The following is a 25,473-nucleotide window of genomic DNA, read 5'->3' on the forward strand; positions in this document are numbered from 1 at the left end:
ATGCGTGGAACTTAACTTCACACCCAAGGGGTCAGACTTAGAATCAGTCTTAGAATAGAATCAGAAGCTGGATATCCCCTTTGGATCGACACCCACCACCTGGCAAATCAAATCCTTTCCATTATCCACAAGGTGGATGTGTATTGGAATGCTGAACATTTACCTAATAAATGCAACTCCAATAACGCAAGAAGATGAACACCATCTAACACAATGTAGCCGGACCACCTCCCTAAAAATATATTCCCTCCATCACCATCTACAAAACGCACCAAGACATCCAAGACATCTGAACCCACTATCTCCATAAAGAACAAGGGTGGAGGTGCACCACAGCCTGTGCTTTCCTTCCACGTAACATGCAACCCTGTCAGTATATTGCTGGTCTTTCATCAATGCTGGACGCACATCCTGGAGCTCCCAACCCAAATATTTTGTGAATATCTTCACCAGAGGAACTGCGGCTATTCTAGGAGGTGGCTCGCCACCACCTTCTCAAATGCCGTCAGGAATGGGCATTATGTTCTGGCCTTGCCTGTGAGACACATATCTTGAAAATGAATGCCATTCTTTCTGTTGTTCTTTGAAAGAATAGTCCGGAAGACATAGAATTTAAAGTAGTTAGTTATCACAGCATCAATTTGTTGAAATAACATGAAGCAACTAGATATTTCAGGATAACAAGCGACTGTACTGTATTAACCACACCTTTTGGTTAAGACCTGTCTAAGATACCTGACCTAAACTGTTTCCTTTGCAAAGCAAGCATCAATTACTCGCTGCTTTGTTTTGAATTTCAGCGATCAGCTGATTCTGAGATCATAAATGACTCCAATGTGCCCTCTGAGAGGACGTGGTGAATAGAAGAAACATTTGCCAAAGTTAGCCGGGCAGCTGGTAAAACGTCCACTGCCACTGCCTTTCACAACCAGCCTTCAACTCCCCCATTCCCACTCTATCCCCATATTCCTAGGTTCCATTAGTCCCGATTGTCCAAATCACTGTCAACAGCTTTTCAAGCATTCACGTCCATGATTACTCAGTGAGAAGACGTACTGATTTGAGGTTCAATGTTTCAGATTCTGGAAGCTGTGACCATGCAACACATCTTCATGAACAACTTCCAGCTGTGCAGTGAGATCAACGAGCGGGTGGTGCAGCACTTTGTCCACTGCATCGAGACACACGGCCGCAATGTACAGTATCTCAAGTTCCTGCAAACCATCGTGAAGGCGGAGGGGAAGTTTATCAAGAAGTGCCAGGACATGGTAATGGCTGAGGTGAGTGTTGTTAGCCAAGTATCGTAGGTAAGCAGAATGCGCTGAAACATTAGCATAGTACAGTGGCACAGCGGTAGAGTTGCTGCTTTACAGCGCCGGAGTCCCGGGCTCAATCTATGCTCTTTGTACAGAGTTTATATGTTCTCCCAGTGACCGAGTGGGTTTTCCCTGGGTGCTCCAGTTTTCTCCCACATTTCAAAGATGTACAGGTCTGCAGGTTAATTAGGTCCAGTAAATTGTCCCCAGTATGTAGCATAGAACTAGTATACAGATGATCGCTGGTCGGCATGGACTTGATGGGCCAAAGGGCCTGTTTCCACGCTGTATCTCCAAACTAAACTAAATCTGAGCTTTGCAGCCATTGATATGGGCTACAGAATCTGTGGGTTAATCAAGGCTCTTGTATGCAATGGAGATCTATGCTATCAAGCCTCGGCAGGTTGAGATGACAAGCTGCCAAGTTCAGATCCATCCATGATGCTTGAAATGAGGAAAAATGGTGCCCAAAGGCATTAAAAACCAACTGCCCAGACTTTGGTAGGAAGGGGTAGAGAAACAATTGCCGATACGTGTGCTGTATTATGTGAGGGAAGAAGTATGAGAAAACCTGAGCTTTGTAACTGAAGATTTGAAATAATTGGTGAATTGGAGGATAACTATGAGATTTCAATCAATGCAACAAGTTACTCTGATCTAAATGTACAGCCTGACAGGGTGGTGGAGAGATTCAGTCATGTATAAAAAGGGAAATGGAACTGTATTTGATTGGGAGAGGAGGAATCTTTGATCTGGAAACAGCAGAGAACCACTTAACGGCCTCCGTGCACTTTAATGCTGGACACAGCCCAGACCATCGCACAAACCAACCTCCCTTCCATTAACTCCATTTGCACCTCATGTTGCCTTGTCAAGGCCACCAGCATAATCAAGGATGAGTCACGCCCCGACCACTCCCGCTTCCCCCCTCTCGCATCAGGCAAGATGGATAGAACTATGAAAATGCCCACATCCAGATTCAGGGATAGTTTCTTCCCAGTAGTTATCAGGCAACTGAACCTTCTTACCAACAACTAGAGAGCGGTCCTGAGCTACTAACTACCTTTTTGGAGACCCTCGGTCTATCTTTGACCAGACTTTACTGGAATTTATCTTGCACTAAACGTTATTCACAATATTTCCTTTATCATCTATCACTGTGGATGGCTTGATTGTAATCCAGTAGTGTCTTTCCACTGACAGGTGAACACAAGTCAAAAGGTTTTCACTGTACCTCGTTACACGTGACAATAAACTAAGGTAAAAACTAAACACAATGGCCCTTACTGCACTGAGCTTTACGGCCCAGCCACCTTTTTGATGGAACTGGCTGCATATCCTTGAACAGGCTGACATTAGAGCAGCTGGAATAGCTATCTTTTTTTCAGCAGCTAATGATGTGTGTGGCTTTAGGGAGTGGGAAAACTAGGAGGCAAATCAAAAATTGCCATTCTTCCTGAATTGAAATAAAAGATGTTTTGGCTGGCTGTTTGCAGAAGATATCTTGAAATAAATAAGTGTGTTGGGGATGGTGCAAGCTCTCCACTGGGTGTCAGTATGGACCATTCCTAGGCTTGATTCTTCAATGCCCAGGTGCAGTATAAAACTTAACACCAGTTGCTGCTGTGCCAACTGGGAGTAGAAAGCACCAAAGGATTGAGCAGGTTCACCAGGTTAATCGAAGAGTCAAATTTTGCAAATCCTTTGCTCTATTCTGCTTTTGAATCCTCTATTCTGAACTATTCTGGAACCTTTTATGTGTTGGCAGCTGGTGAATGCTGGAGAAGATGTTCTGATCTTCTACAACGATCGGGCTTCCTTCCAGACTTTGGTGCAGATGATGCGGTCTGAGCGGGACCGGATGGATGAGAATAGTCCCCTCATGTACCACATCCACTTGGTGGAGCTGCTCGCTGTCTGCACTGAGGGAAAAAATGTCTACACAGAGATAAAATGCAACTCCCTTTTACCCCTGGATGATATTGTCAGAGTATCGACCCATGAAGATTGTATACCTGAAGTAAGTGGATTGTCCGGGTTCTTGCTTTTCTGGTGTGGATTATACATAACAAATGTCCTTTTTGATACGGGAACTGTGTCAGAACTGATGGTAAGTGTTGTGCTTTATTGTGGAATGATATTGCTGCCATCCTTTTATTGCAGTGGAAAATGCTTCAGCTTCCAAGTCCCATTGCTTTCTGCCAAAGACGATGGTTGCAAGACCTAATCATGCTCTGTCACCAGCGTGAAATTTGTCTCTGTAGGTTAGGGATAAGCTATTCATACGTGTGCCATATTGTGTCTTACTGGGTCAATTAATCTCCCAATATCAATATACCAAGCCACTTTCCCTCAGAACTCTATGCTCACTGACAGATTGTGTGTGACAATATGTTGTTTCTTTTTCTAGGTGAAAATTGCTTACATTAACTTTCTCAATCACTGCTATGTGGATACAGAGGTGGAGATGAAAGAGATTTATACCAGCAATCACATGTGGAAGCTTTTTGAGGACTTCCTCGTAGACATCTGCAGGGTAAGTATTCTTGTCTTTGGAGACTGCTTAAATTGTGTGCCCTGTGTTTGTGGCAACTTGTTGCTTGCGAGGGTGCTGTGCACCAATGAATATATTTTGTGGGTGCAGTGATCCTTCATCTGGGATAGATGACAACCAGCCAATAACTCCATTTTATTAAGATTTCTGGCCTGAACATTGAAAAGAGCGTTATCAAAAAATGGGTGCCATCACATTTGCAGCCAAATTAGGAATGATATCTGTCCCTTTGCAGATGTTGCACATGCCTTAACACGGAGGTGCTATGTTGCCTTGTTGGGGGATGCTGATTCATGACAAAAATGAAGATCAGGCAGCTGTTTGCACAATTATATGCTTTGGGCATACTTGCCTGATATTAGGAAATTGATGGTCACCCTTTCTTGACCTACTTTGAGGCTATATCCATTAAGATTGTTTACTTCCAGCTAGTTGCTCAATGTGCCTGCTCAACATTGCGAGAGCATTCTATGTGGACTGCGGTAAGTGATGTCCAGGTGTGCTTGAGGGAAAACCGCCATTTTCTGTCACACTTAGTCATGAAACCCTGCAGCAGAAGTATTATTAAAGTTGTCCTGGCTGACAAGACATCATCTTGCCACTTGGAATGAGGAAAGATGAATATTTCTTCCAGAGGGTGGTGAATCTCTGGCATTATCTACCCCCGACGGGTTTGGACGCTGGATCATTGGAGATATTTAAAGAGGAAGTGGATACATTTTTGCTTACATTAACTTGAGGGACAGGGGCAACTGGCACAGAAGCAGAGATGATGCCCAAGTCAGAGCACCTGGGGCAGACTTGAGGCCAAGTGGCCCATTCCTGCTCCAATTCTCTGTATTTATTTATCTGTTTACTTATTTGTCTTATTTATTTATTTACCTATTTATTTACCTATTTATTTATTTATTTTATAGACCGTGATGCTGAGTTATGCATGGAGCTTGGTTATCCAGCATGAATTAAACAGCCTGGTGCTGTTCCAAGCTCCTTGCTCCCAACAATCACGACAAGCCAATTGTAGTTAGCTCTCCTTGGAGATCATGAACAGTGAGGAGGCAGGCAAGGGAATTTGTGCCCATTGTCAGAAATCTCTTCCCTGTTGCTAAGTTGCTTTGAGACTGTCTTCCAATGAATCCCTTGTTGATTTATCACTGTTGCTAAGGAACTTTATCACCTGTCTCTCGGGTTACCCCTGGGCTCTGATTTCCAGATCCTTTTAGCTTCTGTGTAGCTTTTATTAATCCTCTTGATCTGCATTGTTAGCTCCTCACTTTCCGGAAAAGTGCCAGAAAGCACTGCACATTGTCACAGCTCATTTCTAACATCCTTTACCCAACCGGATTATTGGTAGTTCCTGCACCAGGAACCCTTTTCCCTGCTAAATTGTACATCTCTAATGACTCTTCCCGATTCTGCTCGATGACTGCAATGGGAGCACAATTCTGTCTAGAAACATCACTATTTTATCAGGAAAACAATGCATTTGAGATCAAACCACATAATGTAGGTGTGCTGAATAAAAGCAAGCCACACAGTTCTAATCTTAGTCCTTGATAATATCTTGAATTGGCCTGGTTGGCAGTAAAAAAAAAGCTGTAGTGTTGCAAAGAAGCAAGACACAGTTCAAGTTCTGTAATGGATTAAAAAGGCAGCACAGTGATGCAGCAGGTAGAGGCACTGCTTCACAGCTCCAGTGACCTGGGTTCAGACCCGAATTCTGGTGTGGAGTTTGCACGTGCTCCCAATGGTCATTAATAACTTACTGATATGCCTCACAGGTTCAACGACCCAAATTCAGTTCTTTACTTTAGACTTTAGAGATACAGTGAGGAAACAGGCCCTTCGGCCCACTGAGTGCACGCTGGTCAACAATCACCCTATACATTAATACTAGGGTCAATTTTACCAAAGCCAATTAATCTACAAACCTGTAAATCTTTGGAGTGTGGGAGTAAACCGGAGTACCCGGAGAAAATCCTTGTGGTCACAGGGAGAATGTACAAACTCCGTGCCGACAGCACCCGCAGTCAGGATCGAACCTAAGTTGCCGGTGCCATAAAGCAGCAACTCTACCACTGTGCTGCCTTGTTCACTCCTGACCACTGGTACTGTATCCACAGAATTGTAATTTTCTTCCTCTGACAGCATAGATTTTCTCCAAGTTTTCTGGTTTCTTTCCACATCCCAATGGCGTGCAAATTGGTAGGTTAATTAGTCACTAATGTGCAGGATGATAGAATTTGGGTGGAATTGATAGGAATATGAGGAGAATAAAATATGATTAGTGATGATGAGTATAAATGAATGCTTGATAACCAGATCAGGCTGAATTGTGCTTTAGAGAGTCCCAGATTCATTCAGCATGTTTCCAGGCTGTACGAATCTATACCATCAAGCCCTTCTATCTTGTAATGCATCACCTTTCCCAGATAAACTCTGTCATTTTTCCAAATTGCCAGTTAGAGTCAAAAACATGGAAACAGGTCCGTCGGCCCAATTTCTCAATGTCGACCAAGATGCCCCTTCTAAGCTGCTCCCATTTGCCTGCATTTGCTCCTATCACTCTAAACCTTTCCTCTCCATGTACCTGTCAAAATGTATTTTAAATGCTATTATACATATCTCAACTACTTCATCTGACAGCTAGTACCATATGCCCATACCCCCTGTTGAAAAAGTTGCCCCTCTGGGTCTCATTACATTTTTTCATCTCACCTTAAACCTATGATCTCTAGTTCCCTACCTTGACAAAAAGATTCTGTGCATTCATCTTATAGATGAACCTCATGATTTTATACACCTCTGTAAGATCTCTTCTCAGTCTCCTGCGCTCTAAGGAATAAACCCCTAGCCTGTGCAACCTCCTAAAGCTCAAACCTTGAGTCCTTCCAACATCCTTACAAATCTTCACCTCACTTTTTCCAGCTTAAAGACATATTTCCTATAGCAGGGTGACCAAACCTGAACACAATACTCCTAGAGTAGCTTCAGCACGTCTTGTGCAGTTGTAACGTGATGTCCCATCTTCTCTGTTTAATTCCCTGCCTTCTTAAGCACCCTATCTACATGTGATGGAAATTTCAGGGAGCTGTGCACCTGTGCTCCTGGATCCCTCTGCTCCACAACATTCCCAAGGGCTCTGTTGTTCACTGTGAAGGTCCTGTCCTGGTTTGACTCGGCAAAATGCAAGACCTCACACTTAAGTGAATTCAACTCCATTAACCATTCTTCGTCCCACTTACAATAGACAATAGGTGCAGGAGGAGGCCATTCAGCCCTTCGAGCCAGCACCGCCATTCAATGTGATCATGGCTGATCATTCTCAATCAGTACCCCGTTCCTGCCTTCTCCCCATACCCCCTGACTCCGCTATCCTTAAGAGCTCTATCCAGCTCTCTCTTGAATGCATTCAGAGAATTAGCCTCCACTGCCTTCTGAGGCAGAGAATTCCACAGATCAAGATCCTGCTGTAGTTCTTGATAACCATCTTCACTGTCTGTGATATCACTTATTTTATATCAAATTCTTTGTTTTAACTGAATCTTGTGCCAAGTGCAGCAGTCTTATGAAGGAGTTGGTGTTCTGATGCAATAAATTAAAATGTTCTCATCTTTCAGGTGTGCAACAATACCACTGACCGAAAACATGCTGACAATGTCCTGGAGATATACGTCACTGAAATTGTCATGAGCATTGTCACAACTTTCTTTAGCTCTCCCTTCTCTGATCAAAGCACAAGTTTACAGGTACGGCATACCATCACCTCAAATTGTTATGTGTGTTACTGAACTTCCCTTACCTATTTTCCTCCCTTACACTTTTGATGCAGGGCAACTAATGCATAAATGGATGTTCTTGTATAGATGTAGCAAAAGGAAATTATATGATTGCTACGGTGAAATAGAAAAAAAACTACAGATTTCTTGCAACCCAGAAACAGACTTTTGGCAAAGTTGAGGATTAATGATTTCCTTCTTTGTTATGTACTGCTGTGTTACATTATTCATTACACTCCTGAGGCAGGGTATCAAGCTGCATTGTAGACTGAGAACAGCTTTGCTGCCTTGACTTTTTCACTGGCTGCATCGAACAAATGTTTAGCTGTGGAAGTGGAGGAAAGGCTGACCCATTGCATTCTTGTTTGAGGCTCAAGCCAAAGACAGATCTGCAGCATCAGTCAGAAATGTCATTCGCCACAGGCTTATGGAAGCATAATGAAGGAAGCAAGTCATTGACTGAATTGCATCCCTCTCCCATTTTAGAGGAGACTGAAACAGCAAGTCATGCACATGAAGGTAGACACAAAATACTGGAGTAACACAGCGGGTCAGGCAGCATCTTTGGAGAAAAGGAATAGGTGACATTTCGGGTCAAGACCCTTCTTCAGACCATCATACACATGAGTTCGGAGAAGAAGCCTGGCTACTTTTATTTGTTTTTGATTGATAAATTCAGGTTCTGCCATCCGTTTTGTAAAGTATTAGAGGAAATGTGCTCTTGAGTTTTTGTATTAAACTAAAGAGGTTGTTTGTTCATGCAAATCAATGCCTCTAAATGCAACATTAGTAAAGTGTGTGTTTATAATTTCATCTTAAAAATTATGTTTTTTTTATGAAGGAAATTCCTGGCTTGCCAGCAAACTGGAAAGAAATGTTGCATTGCACAAGTCACTTATTTTAAACTATAGATTTTTTTTTTGTAGTTGAATTTTGGCCTCTTCATTGCAATGTACTAATTCTCCAGATCTTCACCAGCTATGATTTTAAAATTGGGTAATGAAGCATATTGATTACATTTGCTTGCCCCTTGTGTGGTAAATTAAAATGTTCAAAAATCGATTTGATGGATTCTCATGGGGTTCAGTGTTCAAGGGAAGGTGAATCTTGGGATGATCAACAGAATCTGAAATTCAAGTGAAGTTCTGATAGATCCCCTGATCTATAATCCCACATTTGAATGAGTAAGCAGACTTTATCATCAACTTTTCATATTCCAGTCTCAATTTATGACTCTTTTCACAGATGACAGGACAAATTTTCATTGCAGTAGCAGTTTGGAGAATGAGCACTTAATTTAGTCAAAAAACGTTCAGAAATGTTTCAGTCTTATCCTAGTTAGACGCTCCATTTAATACATGACTGTTCTCTCGTCTTAGACAGTCCCTTAAGAACACAGATGACGTGCCTCCACTGAGTTTCTAGACACTGGAGTGACTGATGAGCCCAATGTGGGAACTGCAGACTCTTCCGTAGAAGGAACATCCCAAACCCTCCTCCTTCACTTGAAGTGACCGAGGGCTAGGGATTCCAAGGACTCAGTAGGAGGATACAAGGCTTGTGAATACATGACCTTGGAATTCGGTGGAACAAAGACCTCAATGCTGGGGGTAATAACTTAGAATAGGACATTGAGGTTGGTTCACTTGTACTTCCAGAAACTTGTGGTGGATTTTGCTGAGCTAGTGAAGATATTGTTTTTCCAATGGCCTTAGATTACTGCTGTAAGTAACACATAGGAAGGCAAGAAACTCTAATGCCCAGTACACCATGCTATAAGAAAAGATTGCTTCAATGATCCCTGGCTACTCTAAATTCTTCTAATTAATACTAACCTTAACCCTAATGAACTTTGGTGGTTTCAAATAGGAGATGAATATTAAGATGCAGACTGCACTGAAACTCCCTGAATGGCTAGTCCACACTGGTGATGCAGACTGATTAGAAAGCTTCTAAACATCTTTCTTCAGGAAGACTATACATTATATTTGCTCAATGAATTATAGAATACAGGACAATTCAGCATCTTGTTCGATGACATCGACCACACCATGTGCCCCGCTGTCAAAGAAGCCTTCAGCTCATTCGTTCACGCACACATTTCAATGCCCAATGAGATCTGCCAGCACTTGAGGGAGCCTCCTGTCTTCCTGTTCTGCCCGACCGGTATATTAGAACATGGCTTCCTGCCCACCGATACAGACTATGATGTCAGACTATGATAGTATAGAATTGCCCTTGATAGAGTGGATGTGGAGAGGATGTTTCCACTAGAGGGAGAGTCTAGGGCCAACAGTCATAGCCTCAGAATTAAAGAATGTACCTTTAGGAAGGAGATGAGGAGAATTTTCTTTAGTTAGAGGGTGGTGAATCTGTGGAATTCATTGCCATAGAAGGCTGTGGAGGCCACATCAATGGATATTTTTAAGGCAGATTGACAGATATTTTTGACAGTTTCTTGATTAGTACGGGTGTCAGGGGTTATGGGAAGAAGGCTGGAGAACGTGGTTGAGAGAGAAAGATAGATCAGCCGTGATTGAATGGCAGAATAGACTTGATGGGGCGAATGGCCTAATTCTTCTCCTAGCACTTATGAACCTATGAAGAAAGGCCATTCAAGCCATGTGTCCATGTCAGCCCTTTAGTAAAGCATCCCAATCATCCAGATACAAGTTCCCTTTTAGCATTTGTTCCATTTCTCATTTGAATACATTTTGTTTTCACCTTTTCAGTTTCCACATTCTAGGTTACAATTCAAACAATCTGCTCATATTGCCTTGGGTTCTTCTGCTAGTTGACTCAAATGTATATCCTCGGGTAACTGACTCTCCTACTGTTGGCAACAGTTTTACTTTTCTTTACATTGTCAAAACTATTCACGATTTTGAACACAATCATCAGATTTCCAGTTAATCTGCTTTTGGCTCTAAAGCGCACTACTTGGTCCTGCTTTCTTTGATTTTGTAGGGATTAAATGGTGAATTGTAACCAAAACAGCTGTGGCATTTGATCTCGCTGTGCACTAGACTTTCTGCAAATTCTGCAGAAACTGTTTTGTGCTGCCTTGCTTTCAACACATGGTTCCTTCTCATCACTCCCTTTTTCCATGAAGAATTTGGCATTTCCACCCTGTCTCACCTCAGCAACATGCCTACAGTGTTTGAGCTTTTATTATGATTTGATCACATTTGTACCTTTCATAAAGTATAAAGAAATGAGGAATGACGTTACCTGCGCATTATTCCTGATCGTTGTTTCAGTGCTTTTCTATTTATTAACAAAGGCGCAATAAACATGCTCACAATAATTGATGCAATTCACTTTCTGAGATCTGAGTTGTACTACTGAGATTTGTTAGATTTCCATAAATTGAATGTGGATGCAACATTCATATTAACTCCAAGGCCTTGCATGATTGACTCAGTTCTTCGAGGGCAGCCCTTTGGGGTCGAGGAAGACTTGCTTCTGGAGTCAGGAGACTGCAAATGCTGGAATCCTAAGTAAACAAAAACCACTGGAGATACTCAGTGGGTCAGATAGCATCTGTGGAGGGAAATGGACAGTTGATGTTTGGGATCAAGACCCTTCTTCAGACTTGTTTGTGCTCTGATTCTGAGGTTGAAGGAGCCAATGTTTAAATTGTGGACTGTACCATAGGTCTGGCAGAAGTAACTTGGCAGATGGTTGACTTGTGTGGAAGATGGTGCACTCTTTCTACTTGAGTGGGAATCCTTGTGCACCCGATGAAGAGAATGAGGTTCTTGGCACTATTCCCAATGCTGCTTCTTGCTTTCAGTATCTTAAGCCAAGGACTCCCAGGAATTAGGGAATATTGCATTTTTTTTCAAGATGGTTTGGAGAATATCCTTGAAGCAAGAACATCTTTGAAGTATTCCCTCTGTCCTCCCAGTGGAACCTTGCAGTAGTAGAGGGCCTGTTTTAGGATCCTGTTGTCAGGCATGCGAGCGATGCAGCCTATCCACAGAGATAGGGCGGCACGGTAGCGCAGCGGTAGAGTTGCTGCTTTACAGCGAATGCAGCGCCGGAGACTCAGGTTCGATCCTGACTACGGGTGCTGCACTGTAAGGAGTTTGTACGTTCTCCCCGTGACCTGCGTGGGTTTTCTCCGAGATCTTCGGTTTCCTCCCACACTCCAAAGACGTACAGGTATGTAGGTTAATTGACTGGGTAAATGTAAAAATTGTCCCTAGTGGGTGTAGGATAGTGTTAATGTGTGGGGATCGCTGGGCGGCACGGACTTGGAGGGCCGAAAAGGCCTGTTTCCGGCTGTATATATATGATATGATATGATCGTGTGTAATTTTTGGCATTTGATGCTGGAGATGTTAACCTGAGAAAGAATGCTGCTGTGAGCTGTTAGTTCACCTGGCAGTGGATTTGGAGGATTTTAGAGTTTGAATTGCCACTTCAGTGCTTAGAAAAAAAAATTATTAGGCTGTTCGTGTCTCAGAAGGGTACAGGAAGTTGGGATCACTACTTTTGACCATAAACATTATGCTGGGTTTAAGATCTTGACCTTGAAATGCATTTTTCAACAGATGGTTCTATGGTTCTTTATTGTCCATATGCACAGCACAGTGAAATTCTCTTGCAGATGGATAAAGGTTTCACAGATGGATAAAGGTTGAAAATTTCACCACGTATTCCTTCATCCAGAAAGTGGCTATTTTTTTCCAGGGTTTGGGGTTGGGATCCCTCAACTCCATCAGTCTGAAGAAGGGTCCAGACCCAAAACATCTTTGGTCCATTTCCCTTCATAGATGCTGTCTGACTCACTGAGTTCCTCCACCAGTCTTTTTTTAACTTCAGGAAAAATGCAGTTTCATCCATGATATTTGGTCTCTTCTGACCTGACAAAAACTTATGCGTGAAAGTTTAAAAAATGGACTCTGAAGTAAGTTGATATTGTGTCTTTCATGTCCTCTGGCTAGAAGGTATGTTGGAACATGGAGCAATAAAGCTTGCACAGCATGGAAACAGGCCCTTCAGCCCATATTGCCATGCTAACCAAATTGGCATATTGGGCTAGTCCCATCTGAATTTGGCCCATAGCCCTCTAAACCCTTCCTATCTACATATATCTGTCCAAATATCTTTTAAAACATTCAATGAAATAATTTTGAAGAGTAGGCACTGTTATACTGTAGAAAATTCATCAACCAAGTCATTCACAGCAAGATCCAACAGGCCACATAGTGGTTGGTGATGATCAAATAATCAATTCACAGAAGTTTTTGTGTCTGGCTGTGCCTGTCAGTTGTTGCAGGAAGGATGTTATCGCTCAGATTATTGGTGGAGGCTATTTGGCCTATTGTTCCTTGACAACACTCTCCAATTAAATCTCTTTCCAGTTTTCTCTATTCCCTAGTCCTTCAGATTATTTCATTGTCAATAATTTAAACCAAATCCTTTCTGTGGCTGAATTATCCTCAGCTGCCCTTTCATTCCAGAACATTGTAACTCACTTTCTAAAACAAAATACCTATTCTCGTCCATCCAATGTCCATACTGTTCTGTTAGAGTAATAGGTATGTGCGGGTTTGAACCAGAGCACTGGTTGATAGACTTGACCTTCCGTCTAATCCTTCTAAAGTGATTCTCTCTGTGCTGGCTTTGCAGGATCATGCATTATGCACCTAATGTTTGGAGTGGGATTAAAAGGCATTCTTGGCACACTGCAGCTCTATTGCATTTCATTGCAGATCACAAACAGAATTGCCTTTGGCAATCGTGATAAACAATTGCACAAAGACACTGGAGATGACCAGTATGAATGAATTAAAATTCTGATTTTATCATCCTTATTTAAGTAAACAGCCTCTGGCCCTTTGTATGACCCTGTCCAGACTATTAAAGGGGAATTCATATCTTATTCTTAACCTGAATTGAATTTCGCAGCCAAGAAAATGATTGTGTGACAACACCGGAGATTAAGCAAAGAGGTGGAATGCAGAAAATGCTATCTATGCACTGCACCTGCAGAAAGAAGGGAAGGGCTCAGAAAGTGTCAGAAGGAGCTGCACCCTGAACACTTATCCCTGTTATTGGCTTTGACAGATTCTGTTTAGCATTAATACAAAATGCTCAGAACACGGATCAAATCCTATAAGGCTTCAAGGAAGTAGTAGCAGGACATTAAAAAAAAAAGGAGATAAGGTGAAAAGGGAGATGTATTTATTTGGATTTCCTGAATGTGTGTGGCATGCTGCCATTCGAAGGGGTTGGGCAAGTAGGTAAGATATTGGTGTGGGTAAGGTTGTGGCTAACTAATAAAATCAGAGTTTGGATAAATGAGTCGCATTTGGATTGGCAGTCCGTAACTAGTGGGGTGCCACAGGTAACGGTGCTGGAGTTCACCGTTTTACACTCTATTGCCTGGATGAAAGGACAATGTGTACAGTGGCAAAATAAGAAGAGTTGTGACAGAAACAAAGAACTGCAAAGGGCTATAGATAGTGAAGAGTTGAGTAGTGTGCAGATTAAATATATCGTGTAAGGACACAAGCTTCTTCAGTTGGGAAGGAAGAATGAAAAAGTAAGTCATTATTATTAAAAAATGTGAGCCGACAAAATGTTGGAGTACAAAGGGATCTGGGTATAGGTGGGTCCACCAAGTAATTAAGAAAGCAATGGTCTTTGTTGAAAGGGGTAAGAGGTAGACCAGGAGGTAAGTTTTCCTGCCGTTTACAGGGAGCTGGTGAGGCTACACTTGGACTCCTGCAGATATTTCCGTCTCCATCTTTAAGGATGGGTTTGTTTGCAATGGAGGCAATATTGTGAACGTTTATCACGTTAATTTAGGGTTAAAGAATTGATGTATGAAGAAAAGTTAAGCCTGAACTCATTGGAGCAGAGATAATTTGGGGGGGAAATGTAAATGTGAGGGAGATTAACAGGATGGATGGTGAGAGGAATCTTTCCTTGGTGGGATGAGGCGTAACTAGTGAATAAGGGGACCTCCATTTCAATTCAGATGTAGGAGAGGAAGAGAGTTTTCACTGAAGGTCACAAATCTTTGAAATTCTCTACCTCAGAGAATTGTGGCAATAGAGTCATGAAGCATATTGATTGATAAATGAACTACAAAGATTCAGAAGCTTGAAAGTGTGCACCACCAGACTCAGGAACAGATTCTTCCTCTCTTGTCATGCCTCTGAATGGTCCTTCTGCAAGCTTAGGTACTGTCCAATTCACCTCTAGCCCATTGTGGACATTGGCCTTGGTCTGTGGAACTGATGCACTATCATGCTGAGATCTATAATCTGCACTCCATATCTTCCCCTTTGCTCCACTATTGTACTTGAGTTTGACTTGATTTTATTTATGTGCGGTACTACCTGATCTGATTGGACAACATGCAAAACAAAGATTTTTACTATACTTTGGCACACATGACAATAATAAATCTAAACCAAAGTCCTCCTTCCAAGTAGGGAGATAATTAATCTGATAATATTTGGTTAATTTGTTGGCCAGGACACCATGTAAAATCTCCTCTCACTAGCATAGTCGTATGGGACCTTTTTTTAAATCCACCCGAGTAAAAGATGACACTTGCCTATGGCAGCAGATGTACATGTAGTACAGTGTTGATTACCAGCACAAATCATGTATTGGGATCTGAAACCATAACCCTCTGATTCATGTGCGACCAGCTGTGCCATACTGGGTAGCAAACAGCATTAATTATAACTGTTAAGTAAAAATGTAGTTGAGACAAATTTATTAATAAATCAGCTTTAATAGATTGAGTGGAAAAGTGAGTGAATTAATCCCAATTTGGACTGCAGAGCTGCAGCATGGAACAATCTGACCAAATTATGATGGTCATGTGATCCATCTCTCATGGTCTTGTGGTAAGTTTAGAGATACAGCTCGGAAACAGGCCCTTCGTCCCACCGAGTCCACACCGACCAGTGATCCCCGCACATTACCACTATGGAGTCCTGGGAGAGACTTGCAGCTGACTGTACAAGGTGGAGAGGTACCCTGAACCAACATCTCAAAAAGGGGGAAGAGAAACTGATGAACGCAGCGGCAGACAAGCGGGCACGCAGAAAGGAGCGCAGCAACTTCAACAGACCAGAGACCACACACAAATGTGACCTTTGCGACAGAGACTGTCACTACCGCATTGGTCTCTTCAGCCACAAGCGACGCTGCTCTAGCCGAGGTGTGGAGCAAGCAGCCAACTAGGATGCATCACCCATGGTCAGCCATGACCGAGAGGGCCTAAGACCACTACCCTGCACACATTGGGGACAATTTACTTTTATACCAAGCCAATTAACCTATAAAACTGTATGTATTTGGAGTGTGGGAGGAAACCAAAGATCTCAGAGAAAACCCGCACAGTCACAGGGAGAACATACAAGCTTGGTACCAACAGCACCCAAAGTCGGGATCGAACCCATGTCTCTGGAGCTGTCAGGCAGCAACTCTACCGCTGCGCCACCATGCCACCCTAACTTAAACTCTGTTACTGATTTGTCGATGCTTGATGTTAATCTCAAAGTAAAGGTTGATCAAATATAAATTTTTACAGACATTTTTGCCTTTCAACATTCCATTAACCAGCTGGTCATTTTTCTTTTATTATACATCAAAACCTAATTAACTAATTTCCGATTTCAATATGTTGTAAATCTATCTTTTGTTGCATTAGAAAGGGGTCCATTCCATAAACTTAACCATGAAGAAATAATCAGCTGAGTTTAATGAGAGTCCTTCTTGCCTATGCATCAACAAATAAGGAGATCTAAAAATACTTGGCAGGGAAAGCAGCATCTGTGCAGAGAAAAATGATTTAGCATTTCAGCTCACAGCCTTCCTTCAGTATTTTGTCTTTTATTTTTGACTTCTAAAATCCACAGTATTCTTTGGTGGGGGGGGGGGGGTGGGGGCACGTCCCAGATTCACATGATACAATATCATCAACTAAATGCTCCCATACTGAGCTTTTTAAGATATCTGCTTGGTTTATGTCAGTTTGGTCAGGCCAATTACAAATACTGTGGTGTCTACATTGAGGTTTAGCTTAGTTGAGAGATACAGCGTGGAAATAGGCCCTTCGGCCCACCAAGTCCACGCTGACCAGCAATCACCGTACACCAGTTCTATCCTACAAACTAGGGACAATTTACTATTTTCACCGAAGTCAATTAATCTGCAAACCTGTACGTCTTTGGAGTGTGGGATGAAACTGGAGCACCCAGGGAAAATCCATGCGGTCACGGGGAGAACGGCCAAACTGCATACGGACAGCACCTGTAGGCAGGATCGAACCAAGGTCTCTAGCGCTGTAAGGCAGCAGCTCTACCGCTGCGCCACCATGGTGCCCCGTGGGTAGTTTTTGAAAAACCAGATGTCCATCATAATTATATGTGTTCGTTCTTTCCTTAGATCTTCTAAGGTTCTCGGTCAATATGATTATCAAGTTCCTTTATAAATAATTGCCAAATTGGATTTTGTGTTAAGATGCAAGATTTACTTTTCGATTAAGTTCATTGTTCCAGCTGCTGTCCAGAAACTAATTACCAGTCCCATTTAATCATCAGGTGGTTGAGCCCAGATTTGCAATATGATAATTCTCAATCTTTGTTTTTTTGGTGAAAACTGCAGGTTAGTCATAGAGTGATACAGTGTGGAAACAGGCCCTTCGGCCCAATTTGCCCACACCAATGTCCCAGCTACATTAGTCCCACTTTCCTGCACTTGGTCCATATCCCTCCAAACCTGTCCTATCCATGTACCTGTCTAACTGTTTCTTAAAAGATGGGATAGTCCCACCCTCAACTACCTCCTCTGGCAGCTTGTTCCATACACCCGCCACCCTTTGTGTGAAAAAGCTACCCCACAGATTCCAATTAAATCTTTTCCCCTTCACCTTGAACCTACTGTTTATCCTCTTGTCCTCAATTCCCCAACTCTGGGCAAGAGACTCTGTGCGTCTACCTGATCTATTCCTCTCATGATTTTGTACACCTCTATAAGATCCTCCTGCGCTCCATAGAATAGAGACCCAGCCTATTCAACCAACTACAGATGTTAAGCTCACTGGCCTACAGTTCCCAGCATTTTCCCTGCCGCCCTTCTTGAAAAGAGGCACAACATTTGCCACCCTCCAGTCCTCCGGCATCTCTCCTGGATTTAAGGACGACTCGTAAATTTCACGGCTCCTGCAATTTCCTCTCTAGTTTCCCGCAATGTCCTTGGATATATCTGATCAGGCCCTGGAGATTTGTCTACCTTCATACACGACAATACCTTCAGTACTTCTTCGACAGTAACACTGACTGCTCTCAAGCCACTTCCATATCATAATGTATGTTTAAAGCAGGTCTTTGCTAAGATGGTGGCACGGTGATCGTGCCAAACAGACACGTGACAGCAGAGTGCAGAATCAGACACCATTTGACCCATGGTATCTGTTCTTTTACCATGACGTTGCGACATTTTTTTTTTTTCCCAAGTCTTCTGTCTGGAGCTTCCTCAGCCGAGAAGGTAAGGTTAAGATAGAAACTCTTAACAATTGAGATTTGCAGTGGATTCACTTTCTAAGATATCGCCTAAACCACAGTTGCCCTCTCTGAGGGAGCAGATTCTGTCCACTTACATGGTCTGTGGTGGATATTCCTTTTTAGACTGCACTTGTGTTACATTTGATATTCAACCTTTGAAAACTTTCTCAGTTTTAATAACCTTGTATCAGAAATTGGGCTTAGCTCACCCTTAACAATTCAAGTTTTAATTCTGTATTTCAGCAGTGCTGCATGTTGTGGTTGGAAACTCCCTCGGGAAAGGAACTATTTGTGTTTTCTGCTGTGACAGTGCACCAGTGGTAGCCTTTGGTTATTTTTGTTTCAATAAACATTTGGTGTAAAGCAAACTGTTTTTTTTTTTTATTCTTCAGACTCGCCAGCCGATCTTCGTGCAGCTATTGCAAGGAGTGTTCAGAGTCTACCACTGCCCTTGGCTGTCTGCCACCCAGAAGGCTTCGGTTGAGAGTTGCATTAAGGTGCTTTCAGAAGTAGGTAAGTATTTTACTGGCAGCTGGTGTGTGGGCTGACAGCAAGACTATTATAGGATGCTATATTCTGCTACAACTCTGTGAGGAGTATCACTGTACCTAAAGCCACAGGGTACTGTTGCAATAGGAAAAAAATCTGATTTTAATATACCACCACCCATTATTCTCTGAGTTACTCTGTCTCTTTTGTTAATTTGTGACCATTGTTCACATTCTTTATCAATCAGATCAGATACTTAGCAGATACTATCGCAACGTTAAAATAACCCATTTAGACAAGTACATGGATAGGATAGGTTTAGAGGGATAGGATAATGTTTAGAGGTCAAATGCAGGCAGGTGGGACTAGTGTAGATGGGACATGTTGGTCAGTATAGCAAGTGGGGCTGAAGGGCCTGTTTGCAATCTGTATGACTCTACAACACAATAACTATCAGGCAGTATCTGTGAAGGGTTAAAGTTTCAGGTCAGATCTGTCATCAGTTCTGATGAATGGATGTTGATCTGAAGGTGCAATGAACTTCCTCTACTTCATCCTAATTTTTTTTTTAAACTAGTCTGCCAGGTATTGAAGTTACCCCATTTCTGCATCAACCTATGGCCACTTTGGTGCTGTAGATCTTTGATCACTAGCTTCTGATTTAGAGCATCGGCAGAATCTACTTCGTGTGAACTCTTTCATGGCTTTACAGTCTCTAGGTCTCATCAACCAGGGCGCTGTATGAAACCAGGTGCCACAGAAGAAAAGCATGCAACTGTGCTGCTGAACCGTCTTACATTAATTGTCAGGTTATGTGGAAGCTGTGGTGGTGAGAATGTATCATGACATAAATTGAGTAATGCAAAATGTCTGGAAGGAGATTAAATCATTAGTTATTGGACATAAGCAGCTAGTGATGGTTTGCTAATATTTGGAAATGTTATAAGCCAGGCATGGTGTAAGATCTTGGAGTGAGATGTGGGACAAGATTTTGTACTGTATGCATTGTTAAATCAGGCACTGACTTCACCCACGCCTACCAAAAGATGATAAAGTGATTGCCACTGCTAGTCAATTATCCTTTCACTTTGTTGCTGGAGGCAGAGCTAGTGGAAGCAGTTTCTAGTAATACACCAAGGTTGCACATACCTGCAAAGCTTTCCTTGGAGAAATGGCTGCCGCATGGTGTGGAAGTGGGAAATTCAGAAAAAACTTAGAAGAGAGTGAAAATGAGCAGTCTCAAAGGCAGCAAAACCACAGAGAAGGACAGAGAAGGAAAGAGAAGGAAAGAGAAGGAAAGAGAAGGAAAGAGAAGGAAAGAGACAGAGCCCTCCAGAGTCCTCCCTATCTGTCACAAAATAACCTGATTTTATTTAAATGGCTTTGTAATTGGCTTTAGACAATTAACTGATGACTAAACTATTCAATTCTCAGTTCCTTGGTTAGAATGCATAATTATCCTGGTGTCCAGCCAAAGTAGTCAAGGCCAAGCAAGCCACCACCTTACTTGAGAGAAAGCTTGATGCCCTTTGTTCACTGAGTTTAGAATGTTTCAGCATAACTGTCTTCGAGCTCAATAAGAGCTGTCACTAAAACATTTACATTTATGTTGTTCTCAAATGCGTCATTGCTTTAATTTGTTTGATCTCGATTACAGCCAAGAGCCGAGCCATTGCCATCCCCGTAGACCTGGACAGTCAGGTTAACAATCTCTTCCTCAAGTCTCACAACATTGTACAGAAGACCGCAATGAGTTGGCGAATGTCGGCACGGAACGCCGCTCGGAGAGATTCCGTTCTTGCCGCCTCTCGAGATTATCGGAATATTATTGAGCGATTGCAGGTAAGCAAAAAAGTGTAGGTCTCAAAACTCGGCAATGTCCTACATCATCGGTTTGAATGAATTTTTGTAGTGAATTCAACTCATTTATTTGGTGGTGTTTCCATATTTTTGTCATCCTAAGACTCTCTCATTCTTTTCCTTTCTGCAGCTCTGTGCTTTTTCTTTGAAGATCTTCTTTCTCTGATGGTACCGTGTCTGTTTGCATATCTTCCCTTTATTATGCTTGTTCATTGGTTATTTAATTTGTGGTACATTTCCCTTCTTTGTATCAATAATCCACCCAGTTTGTTTCTCTTCCCTCATGGGCACTCTGATGATGATATGAATTGTGTTGAGCATTTGAGGTGGAAGTGGGGTAAAAGCTGAGTTCTTGCCTGGTCAGCATTGCTCACTAAAAGCAAAATGGACACCCAACCACTGAGAGAAAAAACGTATCTTTTTTGGGAGAAACCTGGCTATTTATTTTGGCAAAACAAAAATTAATCAACTATATACTGCATTTACAATTTTTAAATGCAATAATACTAATCTATTGTGATCATAACAGCAATATTCATTAATGTAGCTAAAGCACTTTGAGGATAAATGTGTGAACAGAGCTGGAAATGCAGGCTATTTCTGTGTTCTAAATCCATAATGTTGGATTGATGAGGTAAATCGTAGCATCCCATCTGCCATCTCATCTGAGTTAGGAATCTAGCTCTTCCTAGTCTAGTACTGTATCCAGTTTATCCTCATCATAAGGGTCATTTTCTACAAAGTGAGTTGAGAGGGAGGGAACTATTCTAATTTCAATTTTTTTCTTTCACGCAAATGGCCTCTTAGTATTAATGCATACAATACAATTACTGCTGCTTAAATTATAGTGTTAGAATTGGCAAATATTTTAGAATTCATAGACACATACAGTATGGAAGCAGGCCCTTTGGCCAAACTTGCCCATGCCGACCAAGATGCGCCATCTACACTAGTCTCACCTGCCCGCATGTGGCCCATATCCCTCTAAGCTCTCCTATCCATATACCCATCCAAATGATTGCACTGCTTTCTGTGGTACAATCATAATCCTTCAGGCATGATCTTGCAATGGCAATATATCAATAGCTTAAATGGGTTCCCAATGAAAGTGGATGAATTCTATTGAAAATTGACATGAGTCGACTATTTCAGGTATGGTGTTGTGAAGGTCTAACTTGCATCTATGGAATTGTAGATTAATCGGCATAATTTGTTGAAATGCAGGATATAGTGTCCGCACTTGAAGATAGACTCCGACCCCTTGTCCAGGCTGAACTCTCTGTACTGGTTGATGTACTCCATCGGCCAGAGCTGCTTTTCCCAGAGAACACTGAAGCAAGGCGGAAGTGTGAAAGTGGAGGGTTTATCTGCAAGTAAGTCCTCAATCGGTTTCTGCACATGAAATAATTTATTCTCTAAATCGTAGCATTGAATACGCTGCAATTAATAGAGAACGTAGCAGTATCAATAATTTTTTCCCTTGGAGATGCTAGGGTTGGAAGTGGATTTGGAGGCAGGTCTATTGATTGTCCTCCCAATATATCCAAGGACTTAATTAAATGAAGAAATGGCACTGAAAGTTGGAGCAGTAGTGATGAATGGACTGACTTCAGTTGTCTTCTCATTCCCATCTCGTCAGTGCTCTGTGACCTGTTGAGTCAATACTGGGCATCAATGAGTCAACAAGGAGATGAACATCTTTCGAAAGGAAGAAGGATGGATCAAGTAGGAATCACATAAATTCCTCAGCTCTCTTTACCACACACAATATAATCACTCAATTCCTACCAGGAGGAGAATTAAGTAGCTGGGGAGAATGTCTGTGATTTCATTGAAGCATGTACATTTTTTACAGTGCCTGAATTGAAGATGTTTTCCCATCTGTGGGATATCAAGAAATGGGAACATGGTCTCACGTGAGGGCTTGACCACTGCTACCCCACCATCAAAGATACCTATTGCTCCATCCCTCACCCTCACTTTGGAAAACCTCAGCAATTATGATCTTCTAAGGACTACTATGTTTTTTGTTGCACAATGGATTTCGGTTTTGCACTATTATGGTCTGGTTACCTAGAATTACTGATATTAATTTATTTTATTATTGATTTTTATGTATTTATTTGTGTGCTATTGCATTAATAGGCCTGCAAAGCAACAACAAGTAATAACTTAATTGTTGTGATGCTGGTACATCTGACATTTAAACACTCTTGACTCATGACAATCATTCTGTAGTCTGCCAGAGATAATGAGTCATTGGGATTCTCTCCCCAGGAGGGCTGTAAAGGCTCATTCACTGAATACGTTCATGAAGGAGATCAAAATATGTTGTATATGTGGGAATATGGGGTCAGTACAGGAAAATGGCACTGAGGAAAAGGTTAATTTATTGACGGGGGCAGGGGGATGGGCAACGAGGGACAAATTACCTACTCTATCAATTTATAACATGTGCTTGTGTCTTTGTCACCCCTTACCTCAATCTCCCTTGCTTTAGCTGAACTGAATCTAACAGTGTGAGTGTGCACACGTTTGAGAAATAGTGTAGACACTGCTTTGTTTTCAACTCCAAGCATTTTGTAGCTGCTGTCAATTCAAAACCGCGGTGTCCTTAAATCACTAATATATTTTTCTTTCATTGTCCTATTTTGATTTTTGTTCATAAATAAATATGGCAGGTTACGGAAATCTGAAATGAAAGCAGAAAATACTGGAAAACTAGATTGGGCAGGAGCTCTGAAGAGCGAAGCAGTATTAACATTGCATATCAATGACCTTCCATCTGAAATTTGTTGTGTCATGTGTCGTCAGCTGCAGCAGCCCACAGCTGCTTATTGCCCATCTCTAGGGTGATGTTGATGCACCACTTCCGCATTTGGTTAAAATGCCTCTTAATTCTTTTTGATAATTTCTCTTGATAATTGTGCTATTAAAATTTAAGAGGCCCAGTTAGCATCATTTTGCGAATGAGAACTTGGTTTTATTTTTAATAGGCTAATTAAACACACAAAGCAGCTTCTGGAAGAGAATGAAGAAAAGTTATGCATCAAAGTTCTGCAGACACTTCGGGAGATGATGACCAAGGATCGAGGATATGGAGATAAGGTACCTTTTGTTTCTGCTATACTCCTTCAGAAGTATTTCTCTAACTAATAACATTAACCATTTTTCTCTCTTTTTTCAAACATCTGAAATTTAAGCATTTCGAAGATTTCGTCAATGTGAAATGGTGCCACTAATTGATCAGAAATAAATGTACTGTGTAGTACAAGATGAAATATCCATTTCCATTCATTTAAAATGCTTGATTACTCTAAAGATTGATGCAAATGACCCAAAGGCTATAACTAATTATGGAATGTCCAGATAGACAATTGAGCAGATATTGAAAATGAAAATATTTTCCCACGTTTAATATCTACGTACCATAAGTGATGATCTGAAATCGATGTATATTTTTGTTTTGTTTTATTGCTATCCATCCAATATTGTGTATCTCCAATACTCATGTTCCTTTACCAAGTAATAGAATGCTCTCTTATGGACCTTGCTTTATCTAAACCATTCCTCCATTTAATAAAATAAAAGTGAGTTCCATATTAAAATTGCTGGTGGCCACCCCTATCTCTGTCTGTCTGCCCCCTCTCTGTCTCCCTCACTCTCTCTGTCCATCTCTCCCTCTCTCTATCTGTCTCTCCTCTCTCTCTCTCTCCCCCTCTTTATCTGTCTCCTCCTCTCCCTGTTTGTCTCCCCCGATCTCTGTCTGCCTGCTCCCCCCACCCGCTCCATATCTGTCTCCCCCCTCTTTCTGTCTGTGTCTCGCCCAATCTGTGTCTGTGTCCCACCCTCTCTCTGGCTGTCTCCCACCCTCTCTGTCTGTCCCACCCTTCCTCTCTGTGTGTCCCATCCTCTCTCTGTCTGTGTCCCGCCTTTTCAGTGTTCTCAGGTAAAACAGTCGTTGCTGTGCCTTCTTGACCAGCGCAGCGGTGTTAGTGGACCATGTGACCACTCCGAAATGTGAGTGCCCAGAAACTTGAAGCTGGACACTCTCCACACTGTCCCCGTTGATAAAGATCAGAGCGTATTCCCCATTAAGTGACCTTCGGAAGTTGATGATCAGCTCCTTGATCTTGGAGGTGTTTAGGGACAGGTTGTTATCTGAGCACCAGTCCGCCAGGTCTGCACCTCCGCTCTATAGTGTGTTTCATCACCGTTGGTGATCAGCCCGATCACCGTTGTGCCGTCTGCAAAATTGACAATGATGTTGGTGTCGAATGCAGGAACACAGTTGTGTGTGAATAGGGAGTAGAGCATGGGGCTCTGAACACAGCCCTGTGGTGTGCCGGTACTCAGGGTGATAGTGGAGGACAGGTGCGGGCCCATTCTCACTGGCTGCGGTCGCTCCATCAAGAAATCCAGGATCCAGTCGCATAACAACGAGCTGAGACCTAGCTGGTGGAATTTGGTGATGAGCTTGGTGGGGATGACCGTGTTAAAGGCAGAGCTATAGTCAATGAATAGCATCCTCACGTACGTGCCCTGTCTCTCCAGGTGAGTCAGGACAGTGTGAAGAGCCAGAGAGATGCCATCCTCTGTGGATCTGTTTGCCCTGTATGCAAATTGATGCGAGTCCAGTGAGGCAGGGATGCTGGATTTGATGTGTGACAGGACCAGCCTTTCAAAGCACTTCATGATTATAGGAGTTAGGGCAACCGGACGGTAGTCGTTCAGGTTGGTGATTTTTGTTTTTTTCGTCACCGGCACTATGATAGCCGACTTCAGGCACTTGGGGACCGTAGCCAGAGATAACGACAGGTTAAAGATCCTGGTGAATACCTCAGCCAGCTGTTCAGCACAGCCCCTAAGTACCCTTCCTTGAACTCCATCCGGGCCTGCATCCTTGCGTGGGTTGACCCTTCGCAGAGCGCACT

General features: G+C 42.3%; 1 protein-coding gene across 12 annotated transcripts in view; it reads left to right on the forward strand.

Moving 5' to 3' along the window:
* LOC144601899 (inositol 1,4,5-trisphosphate-gated calcium channel ITPR1) overlaps positions 1 to 25,473 on the forward strand; it is a 446,238-nt gene that overhangs the window by 199,345 nt on the left and 221,420 nt on the right. For 7 of the 12 annotated variants that reach the window (XM_078414430.1, XM_078414435.1, XM_078414436.1 and 4 more), the window contains exons 31-38: positions 1,080 to 1,280; positions 3,085 to 3,426; positions 3,727 to 3,852; positions 7,491 to 7,619; positions 18,583 to 18,703; positions 20,337 to 20,521; positions 21,764 to 21,912; positions 23,536 to 23,647. In XM_078414430.1, the coding sequence (XP_078270556.1) occupies positions 1,080 to 1,280; positions 3,085 to 3,426; positions 3,727 to 3,852; positions 7,491 to 7,619; positions 18,583 to 18,703; positions 20,337 to 20,521; positions 21,764 to 21,912; positions 23,536 to 23,647 (1,365 nt within the window). The remainder of the gene's footprint in view (positions 1 to 1,079; positions 1,281 to 3,084; positions 3,427 to 3,726; positions 3,853 to 7,490; positions 7,620 to 18,582; positions 18,704 to 20,336; positions 20,522 to 21,763; positions 21,913 to 23,535; positions 23,648 to 25,473) is intronic. The other 5 variants (XM_078414437.1, XM_078414441.1, XM_078414439.1 and 2 more) reach the window with 1 other exon arrangement.

The sequence above is a fragment of the Rhinoraja longicauda genome, chromosome 17 (genome assembly GCF_053455715.1).
Source record: "Rhinoraja longicauda isolate Sanriku21f chromosome 17, sRhiLon1.1, whole genome shotgun sequence".
Taxonomy (NCBI): Eukaryota; Metazoa; Chordata; class Chondrichthyes; order Rajiformes; family Arhynchobatidae; genus Rhinoraja; species Rhinoraja longicauda.